This window comes from Megalops cyprinoides, chromosome 15 (genome assembly GCF_013368585.1).
Source record: "Megalops cyprinoides isolate fMegCyp1 chromosome 15, fMegCyp1.pri, whole genome shotgun sequence".
NCBI classification, from domain to species: domain Eukaryota; kingdom Metazoa; phylum Chordata; class Actinopteri; order Elopiformes; family Megalopidae; genus Megalops; species Megalops cyprinoides.
In genome coordinates this window covers 14,642,388-14,662,577 of record NC_050597.1, presented here as the reverse complement: position 1 = coordinate 14,662,577, position 20,190 = coordinate 14,642,388, and the positions used below count along the sequence as shown (strand labels likewise).

At 38.6% G+C, this 20,190-nt stretch overlaps 1 protein-coding gene across 1 annotated transcript in view; it reads right to left on the bottom strand.

Annotated features, from left to right (window-relative positions):
* Positions 1-19,838, bottom strand: part of si:dkey-103j14.5 (isoaspartyl peptidase/L-asparaginase) — a 31,987-nt gene extending 12,149 nt beyond the window's left edge. Inside the window, exons 1-4 of the mRNA XM_036547499.1 lie at positions 19,783-19,838; positions 14,773-14,965; positions 11,713-11,855; positions 6,337-6,500 (exon numbers count right to left, since the gene is read on the bottom strand). Of these exons, the coding sequence (XP_036403392.1) occupies positions 6,337-6,500; positions 11,713-11,855; positions 14,773-14,965; positions 19,783-19,800 (518 nt within the window). The 5' untranslated portion in view covers positions 19,801-19,838. The remainder of the gene's footprint in view (positions 1-6,336; positions 6,501-11,712; positions 11,856-14,772; positions 14,966-19,782) is intronic.
* Between the last annotated feature and the right edge of the window lie 352 nt (positions 19,839-20,190).

Genomic DNA, 20,190 nt, shown 5'->3' with positions numbered 1-20,190 from the left:
CCAAGGGCTCCATATTAAAAATAAAGAGACAGCACCTTGGACCGACACTAGGGCGCCATCAATAACAAAGTGGAGGCACAGGAGAGATGCTGCTGCTGAGCCTGCTGTCACTTCCAGAGAACCTCCAGAGTGGCATTTTCACAGTCTACGCCACCCGCCATGATCGAGCCATCCCTTTTGCTCCCTTCTGCCTCTATCCCTGCAAAACCAGGCTGGTGGTGAGGCTCTATGGGGCAAGTAGAGTGTCCTGGCTCCCCACCAATAATGCCGGCCAAGGCCCGCTCACCTCCTCCCTCCATCCAGTTACATGGGCCAAAGCCTCATGGCCACAGACTGCTGAAGCCATGTTCCCTTGGTGGATTTAGATGCTGATGGTACATAAATCCTGGAGCCACAGATTGCCACATCCCAAGCCCCTCCAAGCATAGATCAGGGAGAAGAAGCTTATGAAAAGGAATAGAGAAAAACCTTTTTTCCCCTTTAATTGTTAGGGGACTTTTGCTTTTAGGTCTATATACACAGAACCTGCAACATTAAGATGACCAAAATGTTGCCATGTGACTGCAGCAAAAAAAAAGAAAAAAAAACAAATCAAACACACAAGCATCAATAAATACGGCCGTGTTTCATGCATGTGTTGATGAGGATTTTGAAGCCAATCAGAATACAGTGAACGTTACTAGTTTCCACGCTAATTGAAGCAGAATTCCTCAGAGACCATGGTGAAAGATGGAGAGTATAAATTTGGCTTTCTGTGTTTCAAAAACACTACAACTCTTGCTTGTGGAATTTTTACACATTAGGTATTCAGACAAGTGTGAAAACAGCAAAAGTCATGTGATATTGTGTGAGGTCTATGTTGCTTAAAATAACGTCCCCCCTAGGATTCAATCAATGTTTGTTCTTAATTCTGACACACAATTTAATGCAAGTGTTGCAATCTCTTTTCTTTGGAAGCACAAACTGATGAGTTTGGTGATCGCCAAAATTAATGGGATAAAAACTGCATTGAGAAAAGTAACATTTGACTGTAGTAGTGGGTGAAGGTTGATGGAAAATGTTGATTTAATAAAGGGTTTTGTACACTGCACTGAGAAGACTGCATATCAACTGCTTAAGAAGCTGCCATTGTGAGGCTCTGTAAATTACTTGAATGCATCTGTGATGTTTGCTTTGGATTCAGAATGTACATACTCAGAATCTCTGGTTCTTCTCACTTTGTGTGAGTAAAGAAAGTCTGGATCTTTACTACAGTCTCTTACTAAGAAAGTAGCATAACTATTCATATCTTTATACCTCAAGATGCGCATCTTATAATCCTATGTTATTGTTTTTTTTAAAGAAATCCCTTATTGCATTGCATAAAATTACAATAGGCAACAAGAAAAATAACAAAAAACACAGAATAAACAACCCCTTCCAAACAATGGCTGGTGGCAGAAAACACAAACACAAAGGACACATCGTCACAGGCGGACAGCACATTTTAATGCTGCCCGATTCCACGCTAACAATGCGGAGACTGAAACACTCCAACAGACACATTGTAAAAACGGAACCAAACGCCTCTTTGAAAAGGACCAAATTCAAATGAACAACGGAACAAAAGAGAGCGACACCTCAGCTGGGAGCAGACGTGACGCTCACCACCTGACACAAGGCGAGGACTTCAGGAAGGGGCCATCTGCTTAGGAGCGATTACTGTTTCACAATGCATCCATGAATGTGCAAATGAACACAGTCAATGTTACATCTAGCAGTCATATTCTCAAATGATTTTTGACAAAATGAAGGTAAATGCCCAAAGCCTCTCTCATGCAGAAACAAGGTATAACTGAAATAAAACACATCTAAAACAAATAAAACATTTTGCCCGCAGTTTGTATGTTTGCATCGGTTTGATGTTTGCATCGGTTTCACCTGTTACGTTACATAAAAAACAGGCCTCCCTTTGTGGTCAGAATGAAGCCAGCATCCAATTACATGACATCATTTTATTCTGACTTCCCACAAAAACAAAGGGTTGTTCCAAGGGGGGGGATCACTGGTTGTGAGTGATAAATGGTTTGAGAATAGTAGCGTGATAAGTGTAATTTTTATACACCACAGTTCATTTACATGAAATTTATTACAGTGCACATGAAGCTGGCATCAAAGAGAATAAATAGGAAAGAGTTTTACCTGTGAGGTGCATATTGGGTACTCCTTCCTTGTGAACTTCTAGGAAGACCCTCAAAGCAAGCATAGCTATACATTTTGAATACATTTTCAGCTAAGATGGACATCACAGTTTTTGTTTTTGTTTGTGTGTTTGTTTTTTTTTTTTGCAAGATGTCAGAAGGGTTTTCCGATTATATGAAATGTGCAGTGACACAGAAAACACTGCTCTGATTTCCTCTATAACGAGGAAAGAGCCTTAACTCACATAACTACAGGTGATATAAGTATCCTTTTTTTTTCTACAAAAGCAAACTGATGACCTGTTTTCGAAACACAATCTTTCAGCACTCTCGGGAACCTTTCTCAACCCTGTCCAGTTGTTTGTCCATATCCCGCTGTTTCAGTAATGCTAGGCTGCCTGCTGGTTGCCGAGGGATAAATACAGCTGTGGCCAGAAACCTTGAAGAAGTGAGAAACAAATGGCTGTAACAAAGGCAACCAGTGCCAGAGTTTTTACACAACTTCTCCACTAGCTTCCAGCTTCCTCTCCGAAGTATGCATGGGGAGGCATCATTGAATCAAGACTGTCCCTATGGTCTAGTAGCAGATTAGTGCAGTTGTTCTGAAAGGGAGGGCCCAGAAACAAATGAAAATATAATGTTTTCTTATCAGTGTCTTACCTTACAATTCATACTTGTGGAGAGAAAAGAAGGAGAGGCATTTCAGCATTTTCGGCACTAGGCCATTGTTAAATGCAGAGTGCTGTCGGATTGCTTCCTATTGCCAATCTCTCAGTCAGACACATCTGTTTCCTCCTCCTGCAATTCCCAGTATGCCAAGGCACGGCACATCCATCCCGTTTGAAAATGAGATTAAACACATTATTTTCCATCTCTCCCTGCCTCTCTCCCTCTCTTCTGTCTCTTTTATCCTGAAACTTATCACTTTCGAAAGCTGACGGAGTGCTTTCACAATGATTCCGCTTTGCAGCATCTGCTGTGGGGATCCTAGGTGGAGCGCATTGTCGGCTCAGTGGGACGGCCGCGGAACACGGCCCCTGGAATCACTGCACCGTGTCTGTCAGATCATTTATCAAAAGGCCGACGCTGCTTCGGTCTCGCTACAGCACCCAAACAGACCGCTTCCTGCACCCCATCAAGTCGTCCGAACCGCTTCTCCAAGATACGCCTCCATGCAACAGCTGTCTCTGGGGCGGAGAGTTCATTATATACAATTTGGGGTAGCTGTTGTTTTTCTCGACAGTGCAGGGTGAGCAAAATAAATTTAATTTCACTGTAAGTTGAATCCTACCAAAGCTGACATTTTGGATTCTTAACTCTTGAAAGGGCAGACATCAGTGCATTATGAGAAGCTTTTTTGGTTGTCAACAGCATTGTAAATTAGATGAATCTAAACAAACTATTGTCACTTTTTGTGATAATCTTATTTGTGTATTTTTTTATTATACAGAGGAAAAAATGAACAATTTAAAATAAAACTAAATATAACATTTTGATCTAGTGGTCACAGCCACACTTCAGTTAATGAACTTTAATGAACAAAAGGTGATTTTTACCACCCCAGTAATGACATACATGCATACACTACTGTATATGATTGCGTTTTAATTTAAAAGCCAGGTTGGATTTGAGTATAGTCTAATGTCTGCTTGAAATATATAGTAAAGAAGCCAGCAAAACAAGTGAATGCTTTTTTGTTTGTTTTAAATGCATTCATCACAAATACTAAGTGACTTATATGTACTAATCATATATTCCACACAGGTCAGTGCATACAAATTTGTCCAAATAAAAATTTAGGCTACATTATCTCACACAGACAGAATGGACACAATTCCACATACAAGCTACCCAATATGTTTTCAGTTTGTTTCATGTAACTTGGTCCTGTATGGTCCCCCTTCAGTTGAAGACACAAAGGAAATTCACCAACACTGACTACAACACCCCTATTCCTGACTTTCAGGAAATGAAATGGTGAATAAATAGACATCAGCTAACGTTGCCAGGGTATTGCTCTTAAAATATAATACCAAGCCGTGCCTGATCTTAAGCAGGAGAAAGTGTCAAACAATGATAGAGAAAAACATTTGGAACATCAAATTATGACAATAATGTACAATGTACAAACCATTGGAGATTTGCAAGATGTGTGGTCATTTCAAGTAACACCACATAAAGACAATTATAAGAACACTAAACAGCGACGCACTTTCATGATAATCAGTAGTATTTTCTCAGTAGCAGGCCAAGGAGTAGCTGTACTTTCCACATGTCATTTACAAACTAAATTTCATTGGATAGGTTGCCTTGGATCAGATTTTGCTCTTGTTACTCTGGTTCTTTTTCATTATGTGTCAAGACTGGGGATATTTTTTTTTTTTTGCTCCACAGTCAACAAAATCCTATAAACCATTTAGTTTAGGTAGCAGTTAAATATAATAAACATTCTAAAGAAGTGGTTCTCTGTACACATTCACAGAGAGGAGAACATCAGTTGTAAACAATAACAATATCTATGGCAGAGTGTGCTATTATATATTATATATATATATATATATATATATATATATATATATATTATATATATATATATATATATATATATATATATATATATTACCGTAGGCAGTGAAATTTGCCTATGCAATGCATACATTTGGAGACCTTCAACATCCCGTTTTTGTAGTCATCCCTCAGTTCCTTTCCTGATGATTGCATTTTAATGTTTATTTCAAAAAGAAAGATAAAAATTAACTAATTCATTCTTTTTTGAAAAGAATTTCATTTTGTCAAACAAGGGGTGAAAAATTATTCAGTTGGATCATTACTTTTACAATATTCACGGCAAAAGATTAATGTACCCATTTACGTTTTACTTTCTATAGCTGTGACCTTTGGCATTTCCCTTGAATAACTGCCTTATCAACATTTATTTCTAATGTACTTGAAATTCTTCATTCCCTTTCACACATTTTTCCAATATAAAGTTGTCCTACATGCAATGACCTTGCACAGAGAGCTGTCAGTTTTGACCTTAACAGGTTTTAGAGTGAAATCTATCTGATAACATCTGTAACCCCACAGAAACCTCAGAAGTAAAATCAATTAAATGAACAAAAAAAGAAATGAATCCCCAAGGGAAAACTGCACATTATTCCAAGATGCCCATGTGAACATTTGAAAAGCATACTTCATGTGGTAACATATACATGATTAAAAATGACTGTAATCGTGGACTCGTATCTGCTCAGCTGAGGCAGTGAATGTTTAAAAGAAGAGAAGAACCTGAAAAGGATAGCTAATGTGACCGGCATGCCACATTGGAAGGGGTACACCTAGGAAAGATGATAGGATGCTGTGGTTTATTGCAACACTAAACTCCGTGGTCTTCTCACACTGCCTTAGGGCTTTTAGCACGCTGCAAGAGGCATGGTGATCACATTCCTAATAGAAGAATATCCTGAGGACCTTTTAATTACCCCATGATTAATGAGGCTCCAAGATTCCAAGTCCAAGACTCCAAGTTTGCAGAGAGTGCAGTTGTGAAGACAGCCCTAACCATGAAATGGAACTCATGGGCATTCTAAATCCAATATCTCACACACTGCAGTGATTTTTTAATCCCAGTAGGAGCAAAAAAAAAAAAAACACATCAGCAGTAAATCTTTTTCCCTTACAGAAACACTCATAATTGCCATGCACAAAGTAATCAAAGTGGATCTGATTTTGCTAGAAACTGCTGTAATTTCAAAGCAGTTATACCCAGTCAATTAATTATTATTATTATTATTATTATTATTATTATTATTATAAAAAGTAACAGATCGGATTATTTATATTTTCATGGTGGGATGAGCCTAATATACAACTGGCAATTACAAGAAGTTGGGTGAAAAGGGGGGCAGAAATGGAAATACATAAATTAAAAATACAATCTTGTCTTCTCTTAATGTAATACTGTAGGTAAATTCCCTTTGCATGCCTTCATTTCAGTTACTGATTATGTCCCTCAGTGAAGCAGTCAGCAACTTCTATCATAACATGTTAGTAACAGTATTACAATGCAATGTGATGAGGAGTGTGACTAACATTATTGCTTTTGCCTTGAAAACTGCAACAGGCATACATGTAATTAGATTGGAAACAGTCTTACCACTGTGAGTTGAAGAGATCCTTGACTCCAAGCGAGTACATCTTGTAGCGATGCCACTCCTTTCTCTCATCATCTGTCACAAGCGCATCGGTGTGCACTTTGGGTATGCCGATGCTGTCTGCAAAGTGGTTAGCCCCTCTGTCTGTCAACATGACATGGTCTGTCTGTGTTGATTCCATTTCAGGCAAGGTAAAGCATAAAGAAAGACATATAAACCACAGAATAAGATTAATTTATTTATATTAATATGCGCATAAAAATGATCTATAAGATCAAACATTTAAAAACACTGGCCAGACATAAATAACAATGCAAAACTGGTTTAGTCCATCTTTCTAATGAAACATTATTATTTTAGAAAGACCATTTTCACTGTAGGTCTGATTCTCCTTGCACAAATAAAGAAAGTTCTCATGCCATATTTCTTCATTCTTTTTTTTTTTACCAACAGTATACCTGCTTTGTAATGTGGGTTTTTTTTCCAAATGATCCAGAGAAATGCTGAATGATCAGACAGATTTTTTTCCCTGTAAACAAACTAGCCTGTACCAGTTACATATATATGACACTCACAAATGACAGGATAGAGCACAACAATGCTCATTTACTGACCTTTCAATAATATGTTGTATGCCATCATCTTAGCCTTAAGCCTATACAATGTATACAATGTAAACAATGTATACAATGTCTCTGATGGCTCTGGGATTACATCTCAGAGATATAATGGAAATAAGATTTATGGGGAGTTCAACAGAACTCATGCTGAGCTGGGGAAGCATGTGTGTGTTTATATATATATATGTGCGTATTTCTCCATTACTGTAAAAGGATCACATAAAGGCAGGTGCAGGAAGACAGTTACAAAAGCATGCTGCCATCCATCATGTTAGAAGTCCCAGATGTCACCCTTAAAGCAGTGGGATTAGGTCTTTGTTATGTATCACGGCCCCTTAAAGGTTACCAAGAAATGTGGCAAACAGGGCTGACACAATACTGTGACCTGCCTGCTATGTATCATAAATATCGTAAATGATCTGTAGGCCACAGGTCACACCTAAAGTTAAATCTACAACTGCACTATGAATTACTTCTGCCAGACACCCTCTCTTTAAACAGAGCAGTAGAACTCCAAAGTCTTCCATTCACCCAAGTGCAATTCTGGCTTTTTCTATCCAATTTTCATCAACCTGCTCATTGGCATGTGGATGTTCTTTACAGAGGGAATGCACTTAAGATACATGAAGAACAAGGCATCCTTCTGCCAACCACACACACACACACACACACACACACACATGATTCTCACGACTGTAGCAAATTTGACAGGTGTTTCAGAGGATGAATTGTGCTACTAAAAACACTGAAAACTGTACACTTTTTCACTACATGAAGGCTAATTCAGTTTGATTTAATCATTCACAACAGCCCACTTTCAGCTTCCCATGTACTTCTTTCCCTTTATTACATCCACACAATGAAAATCCCATTGGACTGTCACGCATTTGATCATGCTCAATCATTACATGTACGTCTGTGTGTCTTTATTTAGACTAGAGATGGTGTTACCAAGTGGATTTTCTGCTTTTTCTATTTTCTCCCCCTTATTGTTCACCTTCTGCCAAAGAGTTTTCAATTCAGATCAGCGTAGGATTGTTATCGAGGTTTAGCAATCACCTTTCAAATTGGATTATTACCTTCAGGGTTGGAAATGGGACTCTTGGTGTTAAAACTCCAACCTTCATTCTCCCATTTGTTGAGGTAATAAATCATCACTTCTCATTTTTTAATGGAAAATGAAATATTTACACGAGCTACAATTGTAAGTGTGTACATTAATGCATAATGTACATTAATCTCAAGGCAGCTGGGTAACACCTCTCAGCATTTTCACAGTAAAGTCAGCTCTCTGTAGTCTGCAGGCACACTATAAAACAACCTCATACTGACCCACAATAGGTTTCCTGCTTCATTTTTCATAAAAAATGGACAGACATAGAGAAAATCCTTCCCTAACTGCAAGATGACTTACCCCCAAGGTGAGATTATCTAAACTGTATGGGCTAAACAGCAAGATACAGGACAGTGGCTGTGGCAGTTAGATTTCCTAAGCTCCATGTACAAGGTGTGAATCTGTTGACTTGGACAGTCTTCTTGTGAAGGTTCCATGCTCTCAGCAGTCCATTAATCTTGATAACATTTCAGGCTATTTAGTACTATCTCAGAGGTACAAAATCCCCTTCTGGAAATTAGTTTTTAGTATATCTTCAGGGAATACAAAAACATGATGGGCCGACCTTTGTTAACTTAAAGCAAGACATTACATATCACTACTGTGAGCTTATGGCATTAGTTAAAACACAACACACAGTGCCCTCGAGGTCAGACCTTCATACAATCCACCTCTGACCCACCAGGGGGCACCACTATATTCCCTCTACTGATCCTCTAGTCAAGATTTTTTCTCTCACATCACCTTATTGTTCAGTTTCCCTGTTAGGTTGCATGCAGAAGTTTATAATTATGAGAAAATTATTGTTTATGATTACTGCTTTGTGAACCATCCACTTTTCCCCTGAGTTCAGCTTGCATTGGCAGATTGTCTACTCTATCTTGTTCCTCTCCAATTTCTAAACCTCTTCAAATTATTTATTTTCCTTTTCTCTAGCTACCGAAAGATGGAATTGCTGAAATTCATTTCCTGCCATCTGCAGAGGCCATCACTGCCATACACAGATTCCTAGAGATATCTCTAAAACAATATTTATCAGATTGCTCTATAAATTTTACTGCCAAAAAACAAATGTGTTTAAATTCCACTGATTCCACTGATTAATTTCAGTTAAGAAATGCACTGAACTGAATCCAGGGCATTCATTACAGAACTGGATTCAGTGCATAAACTCTTATATTTCAGAGATCAGCCGTTAAATCACTCATGGTGCATGCACATGACTCCTGACAGCAACAACCTGTATTTTACCACTAAAAATAAGTAATAATTTGCTGATGTCAATATTTACACATTAAAGACACCCACTCAAGCCTCATAAGTATGAAATTTGGTGCTTACAGCCTGGCACACACTACCATTAAGTATGAGGAGAGTAAAAAATCTCTTTCATATCCTCCTCCATATTTGTTCCCTAGGTAAAAGCAGACTGACATTCAACCATTAGTCCCGTTTAGAAAGTTTTAAATATTAAAGTGGTTATTAATGTCATTTTTCTCCGTCAGATGAAGCACATTTTAGATCACAGGAAAAGAACAAGAGGTCAGTGAAGCTTGATCGCTGCATTGATCAAGGCCTGATGAATTTTTAATATTGGGCTGTTAAGCAGATCTGCCAGTCCAAAGTTGGACCAAGGTCTTTCAGGGCGGATTATGCAGGTGCTTGGAATCATCAGTTCTCAGGCATTTCGCTCATTTTCTCGTGTTTTCTCTGGAGTGCTAGAGGTGGATTCAGGGTGTTTTGGTGGTTTTGGGAAACACATCTTCCCTACCTGGAGATATCACGAGGATATTTTCAAACAAAACAACAGCTTTAGCTCAAAAAGAAAAAGCATTGAGCTTTCCATCTACCTATTTTTCTACAGGTTCCATTTTCACAACACCATTATCCTCTCGAAATAACTCACAAACAAATGATGATTGTTTAGGAGCTGCAGCCAATCCTAGGTTACAATGAACTGATTGGCCAATTAGGAACTTAATGGAGCCAAAATACACCAATAAGCCTCCAGGACATGCTCACCTGAATAACTCAGGAGTTCTAATCCTTTACAGTGGCAGGCCAGGTGATTAACTCTGTCAATAGAAATATAAATCAGTGCTGAATCACAGTTATGGCTCTGTTTCCTGACCAGACGATAATGAGATCCAATCCACTCCGGTGTAACTGCTGTACCCATTTGGCCCATGAAAAAGAGAACACTCCACATGGCAAAACGAGTAATTATAACTTCTGTCAGTTGCTTTCATTGCAAGTGTCAGGTGAATGAATAAATCATGTAATATGCTATTTTGGGCCATGCTTAATAGTCTGTCCTGTCGCTCCTTTGTAATATGCCTTCGTCTCGGCCATGTTTCCTATCCATTCGCAGATAACATCTTGAGTGGAGCGGATGTTGGCAGCATTACATGATTGGTCGTCAGGCTGCACAAGGGACTAAGATGCCCTGTTCTTACATTTTTCTTGTTAAAAATGACTTCACCGTGGGGCTGATTTGGGCATTCTCCACCTCCTTTATCTCACAAATACAAAATGTCTCCATCATCAGTATAATATAGACTTATTTCCCAGGCCCACACCAGGCAGAGCTGCTTAGCTCACAGTCCTGTCTTTCAGATCCTGAGAGGGAAAGGGGGGGTAAAATTCTACAACGTTAATTTTCACCATGACAAAGGGCGCTGATTGAAATCAATATTAAAATCAGCCACCACTGATTTCCCCTTGATTCTCCTCTTTTTTAAAGCCAGAGCTAAAATGACTCCTTTACAGATGAGTACTAATGCTGTCTGCACAGGAACTGCATGTTATCTTTGAACTCAATACAATATATTTTTTCCAACTTCATTAAAAACTTTGTAAAGAAAAAAATAGTTTATGTACTTTTTCACCTTTTCCATGCATGCATTAAAGAACTGTGGAATTAATTATTTATTCACACTAACATGCAGAGCTTTTACACTGGACTTTCACCCCAATAAATACTCTACTGAAAAAAATTAAATGAGCTGGACAACAGCTCAGAAAATTACTTTTTTCTAAACGTCCTGCCTGTGAACACTAAATCTTAATATCTAATATCAAAGCAATAAAAGCAAGTGATACTCAGACTGATATCACCATGAAGACGTGAACTGAAATCTATAAGGCTAATGAAGAGGAAATATGTTCACATAATTCTACTACTACTACAAATACTACTACTACTACTACTACTACTAATAATAATAATAATAAGTAGTAGTATAGGTACAATGTGGCCTTAACGTTATCAATGGCATAGTTGACTAGAGGATTAAAAAGTTTTTCAATTTGTATAAAGTTTTTCAATTTGTATAAAGTTTGTATAAATAAAAGTGACAATCTATAATACTCCCCATACAAAAAACACCAGACTTTCATAAGCAAATACAACTTAGCTGGTGGCAAAAAAATGTTTTTTGTTTTTGTTTTATTTTGATTTGATAACCGCTGGAATTCCTGCCATGTACAAAATAAACCAGCAAACAAAAGGAGCAGTAATTCAACTACCAATTTTTTTAGATTTCTGATCAATACCTGTATCCCTCCTGCCACCAGAGATTCTAGATTAGAGTATTGTTGATTGTGTAGAGGAGGACAGGAAAAACAACAATCCTGCAAAGTACCTTTTCCATCACTGCGCGGGCGAGCGTCACTGGGTTGGCGATGTTCCTGACGGAGGACACTGCTCCAGCTGCGAGAGTCCTGCCATCCATGACGATGGCATCCAGCTCCACTTCGCCATCAGTATTCAGCACAGCGCCGTGTCCTGCAACCACACCAGGCCATTTAACACGACTCAGGGCTGCTCAACCCTGTGCGCTCCAAGGAGAGCCATTCACTACATTTCAAAGGATCTGAACACATGCTCCTGCAGCATATGTACACACACACACATACACAAACACACAAACACGCATGCATACACATAAACCCACCCAGAAACACAATCTCACACATAGACACTTCCAAGTGCGTGTCCAAGATGTGTCAAAAGGGACACTCCTTGTGGGCATAGTGGAAGAAAACAGGTAATCGGTACGTTTCTTATTGTAATTATTACAGAGAAGGGCTATAATTTAAGGAGTGTCAATAAGGCAATAAGAGTGTCCTGCACTTGTAGGAGTGTTGGTACTGCTCAAACAGGATGGAGCACCATCATTTTGAAATAATGGCTTAAAAATACAGTGTGAAATCTGAATATATCAACTATCATTTCATACCCATTCACTGGGCATAGTGGTATGGTGTGAAGGTTATGGAACTCCACTTCAGCTATAGGCGTGACTCCCTGTCAGCAGTTGTACTTACTCTGAATTGCTTCAGTAAATATCCATCTGCGTGAATGGATAATACGTAAAAAAGAAAATTAATACATTAAGCTCTGCAAGTCATCTTGGATATGAATATTTTATAGATGAAATAAAAACTAACAAGAGTAGCACCTTCTCCACACATTAACACCACATGTACACAAACACACACACATGTGCCCAGGCATACACACCGGCACATATGCACACACGGACAGAGACAGATACACACACACACACACATTTAGATGTTTGAAACTGGAACCTTTGCCCATCTGAGCATACTGCACAGATTATACATTGACAGCATATCTTAAAGAGGGTTAAGGGAGTCGTTAGCAAAGTAACCTTGGTTCTTTGGGTAAAAGATATTACCAGAAGAGTTGGTGCTTCGTGTTTAATGCTGTGAGTGCATGTGGGCAGAACCTTTTCACAATCCATTTCAGCAGATGCAACTCAGAACAAAGCACTAAAGCAGACATGTACACACAATAACAAAAGAGGAAAGACACTGACTTTGTTTAAATGAACCATGCATTCGGCTGAAGCAGAGCTGTTATTCATTCTAACAGAAGTCAGTGGCTACTGTATTTTTACAGGGGAAACAATGTTTGGTAATCTAAGCTTCTACAGCCATACTCAGGTTTGCACCTGTCCTTTAGTAAAATATTGTAATGCAAAGTGCATTTCACCAGGACCATTTGTGAACTTATCAATGAATAACATCTACTTCAGTGTAGTATCTACAGCAATTCATTACAGCAGTCCTCCTGGGTGTTTTACAATCAGCAATATAGTCCTTAAGGATTATGCATTTAAATCCATACAACTGATGCATAGTTACATCAGAGACTGTAGTGTATTACCTTTAACCCGTTTAAGGCTCAGACAGTGTGCCATTAAATATGGAATTAGAAGACACATACTGAGGATTGTACACCTTACAAATATTGTAGTTGTGGCAGGCTAATCTATCTAACAAATCTCATTTGTATTACAATCAATATTGGCTGTTCGCTAAGCCTTTAATTTATCCAAATGTCTAATATTTCTCTGTTTACAATACAAATTTAAATACAGATCACATCCTTCATATTGTTTTGTAATCACTCAACTGAGGGTTTAAAATGGTCAAGGACATTATAATTAAAATAATTGCCAACATTGCCATTGGAGGAATGTTATTTGGTTCAATTTTTCACATATTGAAAATAATTGCAGCCTTCCCCTGTCATGGGTAATTAAATAATGTGAATATAACAAGAAAATAATGAGACAAAACTCAAAGGTAGGAGCTTTTTAAAGTGACTCAGTCAGACAGAAAAAAAAGAATCATTCTTATAGTGCAGCAATGAAAACCACAGAATGAAACTCTGCAAGCGGGTTCATCTCCAATATGAACTTATTAGGGTTTCACCACATTCCTTAATAGGGATTAAAAATCAATATGTTGTTAACTCAACTACAGTTGTTGTTATCATCATAAAAGGAGAGCTGCACAACTTCCTTGCCTTTCCTTTTAGCATTCGGCAAACGCAGTCATAAATATGCACATTTCCTGCCGGGGGCTCAGAGGTCATTCAAACCTGCCCCGGCTTCTCTCCACACGAGGTGGGATTGCATTAGGCATGTATTGATCAGCCGTCGCTCCCAGCCGAGCAGTGTATAAAACGATCTCAGATGAAGTGCTGATGGCACTCCAATGGTTCAGAGAGGTTCTGCCGTTTCACCCAAAGTGGCAGCTGGCCATCACAAATGAGATGGATCCTGACAAGCCGGGTGTCTTAATGAACTGTCTTGTTTTGCTGCGCCCGTAATCCGATGATTATCTGAAATGTCTCACTGCTTTCAGAGCGATCATTAAAGCAACACATAAGGAGTGTGAAAGGAAACATAGCCCCACTCCGGACTAAAAGGATCCCTTCTTCCTGGCACCTATGCAACAGTATTGACACTTTCCAGCGGAATCCTACTGTATGCAAGAAACATGCAAATACATGAATGCAATCAGAGGCAGTTCTGTAAAATAGAACTGAGACTTTCATTTTATGTGCTCATTTTTATAAGACTGCACTAGTTAGAATGACACACTTTCTAGATTTTAATGAAAAAAACTTTGTGAATAGAATATGCTGTAGAAAAATGTATATGTAAACAATGGAATGTTATTGACCATTTAATACACTCATGAGTCTGTGGCCACCTCAACATTTTATGTTCATAACTTATGATCTACGTGTGGCTTCACAGCCGTATCTTCCCTGGGTTGTGAGATTGTACAGCTGTAGGTTTCATGTTGAGGGGTAACGTCATCTGGATGTGGCATGGCCGCAATGTACTGCAAGGGGAAGCTGTGTTTGTCAGGTGCCTTACCCGCGTCAAACACCGGGTCATCCTCCATAGCTTTGACAGCTGTTTCCACAGCGTCCAGAGCAGTCCCGCCTTTTTTCATAACCAAGAAGCCACTCAGAGCAGCAGCCTTCACCCCCTCGACGCTCGCCACCGATATGCTGTCAGGGATGGCCCAGGCTCCCCCATGGACCACGAGCACTGCTTTCATAGCCGGCTGCGTACACCCCACAAAGATAAAAAAAAATCTAAATAGAAACAAGTCAACAAAACAGAGCTCATGACACTCCTTTCTGACACCCTAAATGTGATGTATGAGGAGCAAATATGGGAGGCCACATTTGCGAAGATCTGGTTATTTAAATGCAGAACAGCACCCTGGGTAAATGTAGCTTTCACAGTTCGTCTCCCTAAAGAGAAAGAGCGTGAAAATCTAGCGTTGTTTACGGAAAGCGCTTTGACAGCTCCCTGTCATGTTCACTCATGCTCCATTAAGGAGAAGGGGAAGCAGGAGACAACAAGGAGAGGGGGAGAACTTCCACAAACTTAATCCTCGACGGGTTACGGCAGTCTCAACAGCGGCGCCATCAATTTTATGGTTTAACAGCATGCAGCCTCATTCTGATGCTCAAGTCATCTTTGCAAAGTTCTGTGCATTTGCCTACTGAACTACAGAGAGCTCAGTCCAGATCACCATTAGAAGCCTTCATGTGAACACCACTGCATGAAATGACCTCTCTTTGCCTCAACTAATAAAATCCAAGCATCGCCCTCAATGTTTTTTGCACATTTACAATGAATTTATCACAGATCACCACTGAACACAAACTAATCAACTGTCATTCTCGTACACATCTACTGTGCCCTTCATATGTACTCATACCCCTGATTAAACAGGAAAGATTTTTTTAGTATATAAGAAAATGTACACATTGGATAATTTTAGATCCCAGAGAGCAAATTTTAAAATCTAACATGTATTTTTTCCCTTTATATCATATTTCTTCCTATGTATTCAGGGGTATTAATAACTGCAGAGGGTAGACAAAATAATGGCAATGCCACATGAAAAGGCCATATTTTGAAATAACTAAATTACACTTAAAAAGGACTCTACATATGGGTTTCAAAATTATATCAATACTAATCACCTATGTATTTCTGCTATAATTTTTTTTTTAAATCAACAGTTTAACGTGTGAGTTAAGCAACATGAGAGATCTAAAACCAGGATGAAGTCAAACATTTTCCTTGGCCTCCCAAATCACCAGATGTAAACATCATTTAAACATTTATGGTACATTCTTGAAGTGTAGAGTAGATTTCCACCGCCTCAAAGACCTGGAGACGTCCTTTCTTTTAGAATGCCCAACCATGCCACTAAAGACAGTTCAAAAGTTTTCTAACAGCATTGCAAGAAGGACTGAGGCTGTTCTGATGACGAAGAATGGCCCAACACCATATTAGTTTATAAATATTCTGATATTGTTTTCTGTATTTTTCACTGCCCCTTCTACAGAGGCCACTTTCTGTTGCACCTGAATATTTAAGAAAGACATTTCTGTTTATTTCTATTTGTAGTCACAGACAAAACGCACATTACACATGTTGTGCCCATACATGCTACACAGCAGTAACAACCAACATGGGAAAGGTAATTCTTTAGGCAGTGGGTCATTAAGTGTGAAACCAAAAATGCAGCAGAGCATTACAAATGCACAGCCATTCTTCCAGAATGTTGGCTAAATAGGGAAGGAGTACAGCTGTCAGCATATGATTATCATATTAAAAATGACATGTACTAATGACCTATCACGTCACCATCACCTATCTGACAAGGAAGCAAGTTTTCCTGTTGAGTGTTGATTTTACTGTGCAGTGTAGACTAGTGGTTGGTGAAAAAAAAACTGTCGCAGTGCATACATTGATTAAGCAGATTAATCATCTAAAATATTACTTGGAAGTTGATAAATTGTGTATTTAAAACTTTTACATTATGTTATGAATTGAAAACCCATTCATAATGCTGATATATGATCATTAATGAATATTTTATTGTCCATGTGGTATACACATGTGTAGAGCAGACAGCCATTAACACAGACTCAACAACAAACCCGAAAGTATTAAGGACACAGTTGTAATTACATAATGTGCAATGTGATAAGGTCAGTTATTTTTGCAGTCTGACCATTGTTTTACCAGGGTATTTATTAATATGATACTATGGATAGAAGAGATGGCAAGAGAAATGCTAAGACAGGAATAAGATTGCTTTGCAAAGGTACAAACAAAGTGGAGAAAATTGAATAGAGGAAATTCAGGTTCAGTGCAGGATGGGAGGATATCAACTGCTGGGTTGCAACAACAGCATGAAAGGAGAATAGTTATCGCTGGTGAGAGTAAACTAGTCTTTGTGCTTGCAGAAGCAATGAAAATTTTTATTTAATATTTCATGTACAATGTTTTTCTAGCTGAATTACTGTTTCAGTTACTGAAATTTCAGTTCAGATTCTGAGTAATTGTCCATGAGTCAGTTTACTGCATCAAACTCAAAGAGCTCTGATCTTACTGGCAGCCAATAATTAGAAGACTGCATGTACTTTGGTTTTATTCAACTTATTTTTTCTTTAGCAGTGAAAAGTACCCAGAATTTGACCTGCTACTGTTTGTGTGTATAACTAGGTAAGGAGTGGAAGATGCTACAGTCACCTTGCTCAAGGATCTATTTGTCAAGTTCTCCTCAGCTTTTAATAGTACTCAATGTTTTTAGTGATAGGCTTACTTGCGACTTCAACACTATTGGCTGGCAGATCTATGCAACGTTGTTATGTACAGTAAATGCTATGCATTTTATTGCTATTACTGTACAATATTACACTATATTGCTGTGTGATTTCAGAGTAAATTCATGTAATTGTCCTTGTGAATTGATTTTGTGGATTTTATGTTAACTTGGGACCAGCTGGACATTAAATATTCATTCTACTCTGTTAAGATGATGATGATGGACTATTATTTTCTTTGTAATTATTGTGGTTGTTGTTGTTGCTGGTGTTACACAACAACCTTAGCTTAGCACCATGATTTGCATGGGATGAGGTCATGCTTTCAAATGCACATTTCCTTTGAAGGGAATTTAAATTTGTCTCTTCCTCAAACTCTGGCATGTGAACAACTGTAGTTCAGTTTGAAAATGAACATTGAATACGCATTGAATATTGCTTCAATCCAAAGTGTGGTTTACCATTAAATAATAATCACGCTAACACACCTTGATGATTGATAAATAATGGGAGGAAATGAGCTCTGTATTTGCACCGAGAATAAGAAATCATGCCTGGGCTGTTTATTTTCATTTCTTCCCAATGCTGAAAGTGATAAAATACCATAACAATCAACTTAGAGATAGAATTAACTGAACAATAGTTAGTCAGCCATTGTTTGCAATAGATCTACCATCAGATCAGCACATTTCTCTTCCTGTTTACCTCCTGGATTCTGGGTGTCTGACAGATAACCGCTCTTGCACGCACCTACAAGATACGCGGATTTCTAGCAGGCTTGACATTTTTGCTGATTTTAATTCAGTGTCGGGTTTCACAAGAGGTGATGGACTGCCAACATCCTATGAAAAAAAAAATTCAATAACGTAATGTGCGAACAAGGAACAGCTGTTTTCTGCAAACCAATTCCTGTAGAACCACAGAAAAACATTGTTGCATGGCATAGACAGATACAGTGCAAGAAAAAAAAAATCACCAGCCATAATACATGCTGGATTGATTGACCAGTGGTGAAATAATGAGGATTTGTTTAATCTGACAGCATCTAAAACAAGTAAAAAAGAAGCATGATGAATCAAAATAGTGAAGATACTTGATAGGACTACTTGGTGACTTTATATTCATGTACAATTCCACATAATGGAGTCATTTTTTTAATTATTATTATTTGATTGTCTGCATCCGTAACATCTAGTTTCAAGTTATCCACATAATTATACATACTATCCGTATGCAGTACTGTATGGCTACTGATATTGTAAGACATCTAGGAGCAGAGAACCTGTTTGAGGCTGTTGTAAAGAGCAAAATGATAGTGGACAGAGACTATTCCAAAGGAGCGAAAGATTAACTGCTTAGGTGTGTAAAGTGGGTGAGCATAATGTATGTGCGAATTAAATTGTGACATAATCGCAAAAAACATGCCTACGTATTTAAAACAAGCGAAAGTCAAAAAGGCACCGTCGATGAACTTGGATTACTTTTTTGAATGCGCTTCAGGACTCTGCCTCCAGTGTTGATCCGTTCCAAAAGGACACGTGGCTTCCACGGCTGGTCACAGCGCTCATTCATCACGTTTCGTTGCTACTACAGTTCAACAGTACAACGCCACAACAAAAACTGGAAAAGCAAATGCTGGGTGTCTAAGTTATGCCTACGTTTTCCACAGAAAAGGTTTTACGGTTCTGCTCATTCTGAAATGTTACAACTTCATCCCAAAATAATTCTGGTCCGCGTGCAGCATTTAGTGGACTGAACACATGAACAAGAATTCGACTGTTATGATGTGTTCAGTTTCACTTCCATTTTCGTGATATATGAAACGAACTGAAAATAAGTTCGTTCGGAGTGCACTGCATTCGGATAAACTACAACATAGCACAGAGTGCACTCTCAAACGAACTTATTTCCAATTCGTTTCAGTTCAAGTGTCCTGCACGGCCATAAATGAACACCACGTACTAGTAAATATGTAATCTGCATATTTCCCTGATAATATATGATATGAGGCCTGTTCCCTTTCATTCTGAAAAAGTTATTAGACATAGCTAATTAAACACATTTGATCAAAAAACCCCCCAACCGTTTCAAAGCCGCCAGAAAAGCAGCGCCTGCATCGTCCGTACTTCGAAACGTACTTCCAAATTCAAGGAAGGAATTTTATGAGCAAAATTTTTGTAGAGCAAAATTTTTATAGCTGCGGTAGTCCTGGTTATAACACTACCACGTGTATGCAGAGAAAAATTACCTCGTTCACGTGTGTCATCTCCTCGAGCTCCGTCTCTGGCTTGACCTACAGACACAGGTTTTGATCTCGTTAAGGCTTAAGGTAATCGGTTTCACTGTGTTTGATCGAGTAAGTGCAAATACGCATTAACCTCTTAGGTTATTCCGTTGAATATGAGGGTTAGTGTCTTTTCTCTTGAGACATTTCCCTTAAAGTGTGAAAGTTAATATCGTACGAGTGAGGGGGAAAGGTACAGTGCATTTTCTCACCTCAAAGTGAAAGTCCAACGGAGTCCAAACCCGCTGACTAACTCTAACCACAAAGCCTTTTTGGTGCTGCACTGTCTGTCAGATGAATAGTGCGGCGAATTGAAGTCTTCTATTAAGTTTTCAGATGTTGGTCTTATTAGATATATATTCGAGGCAGGAA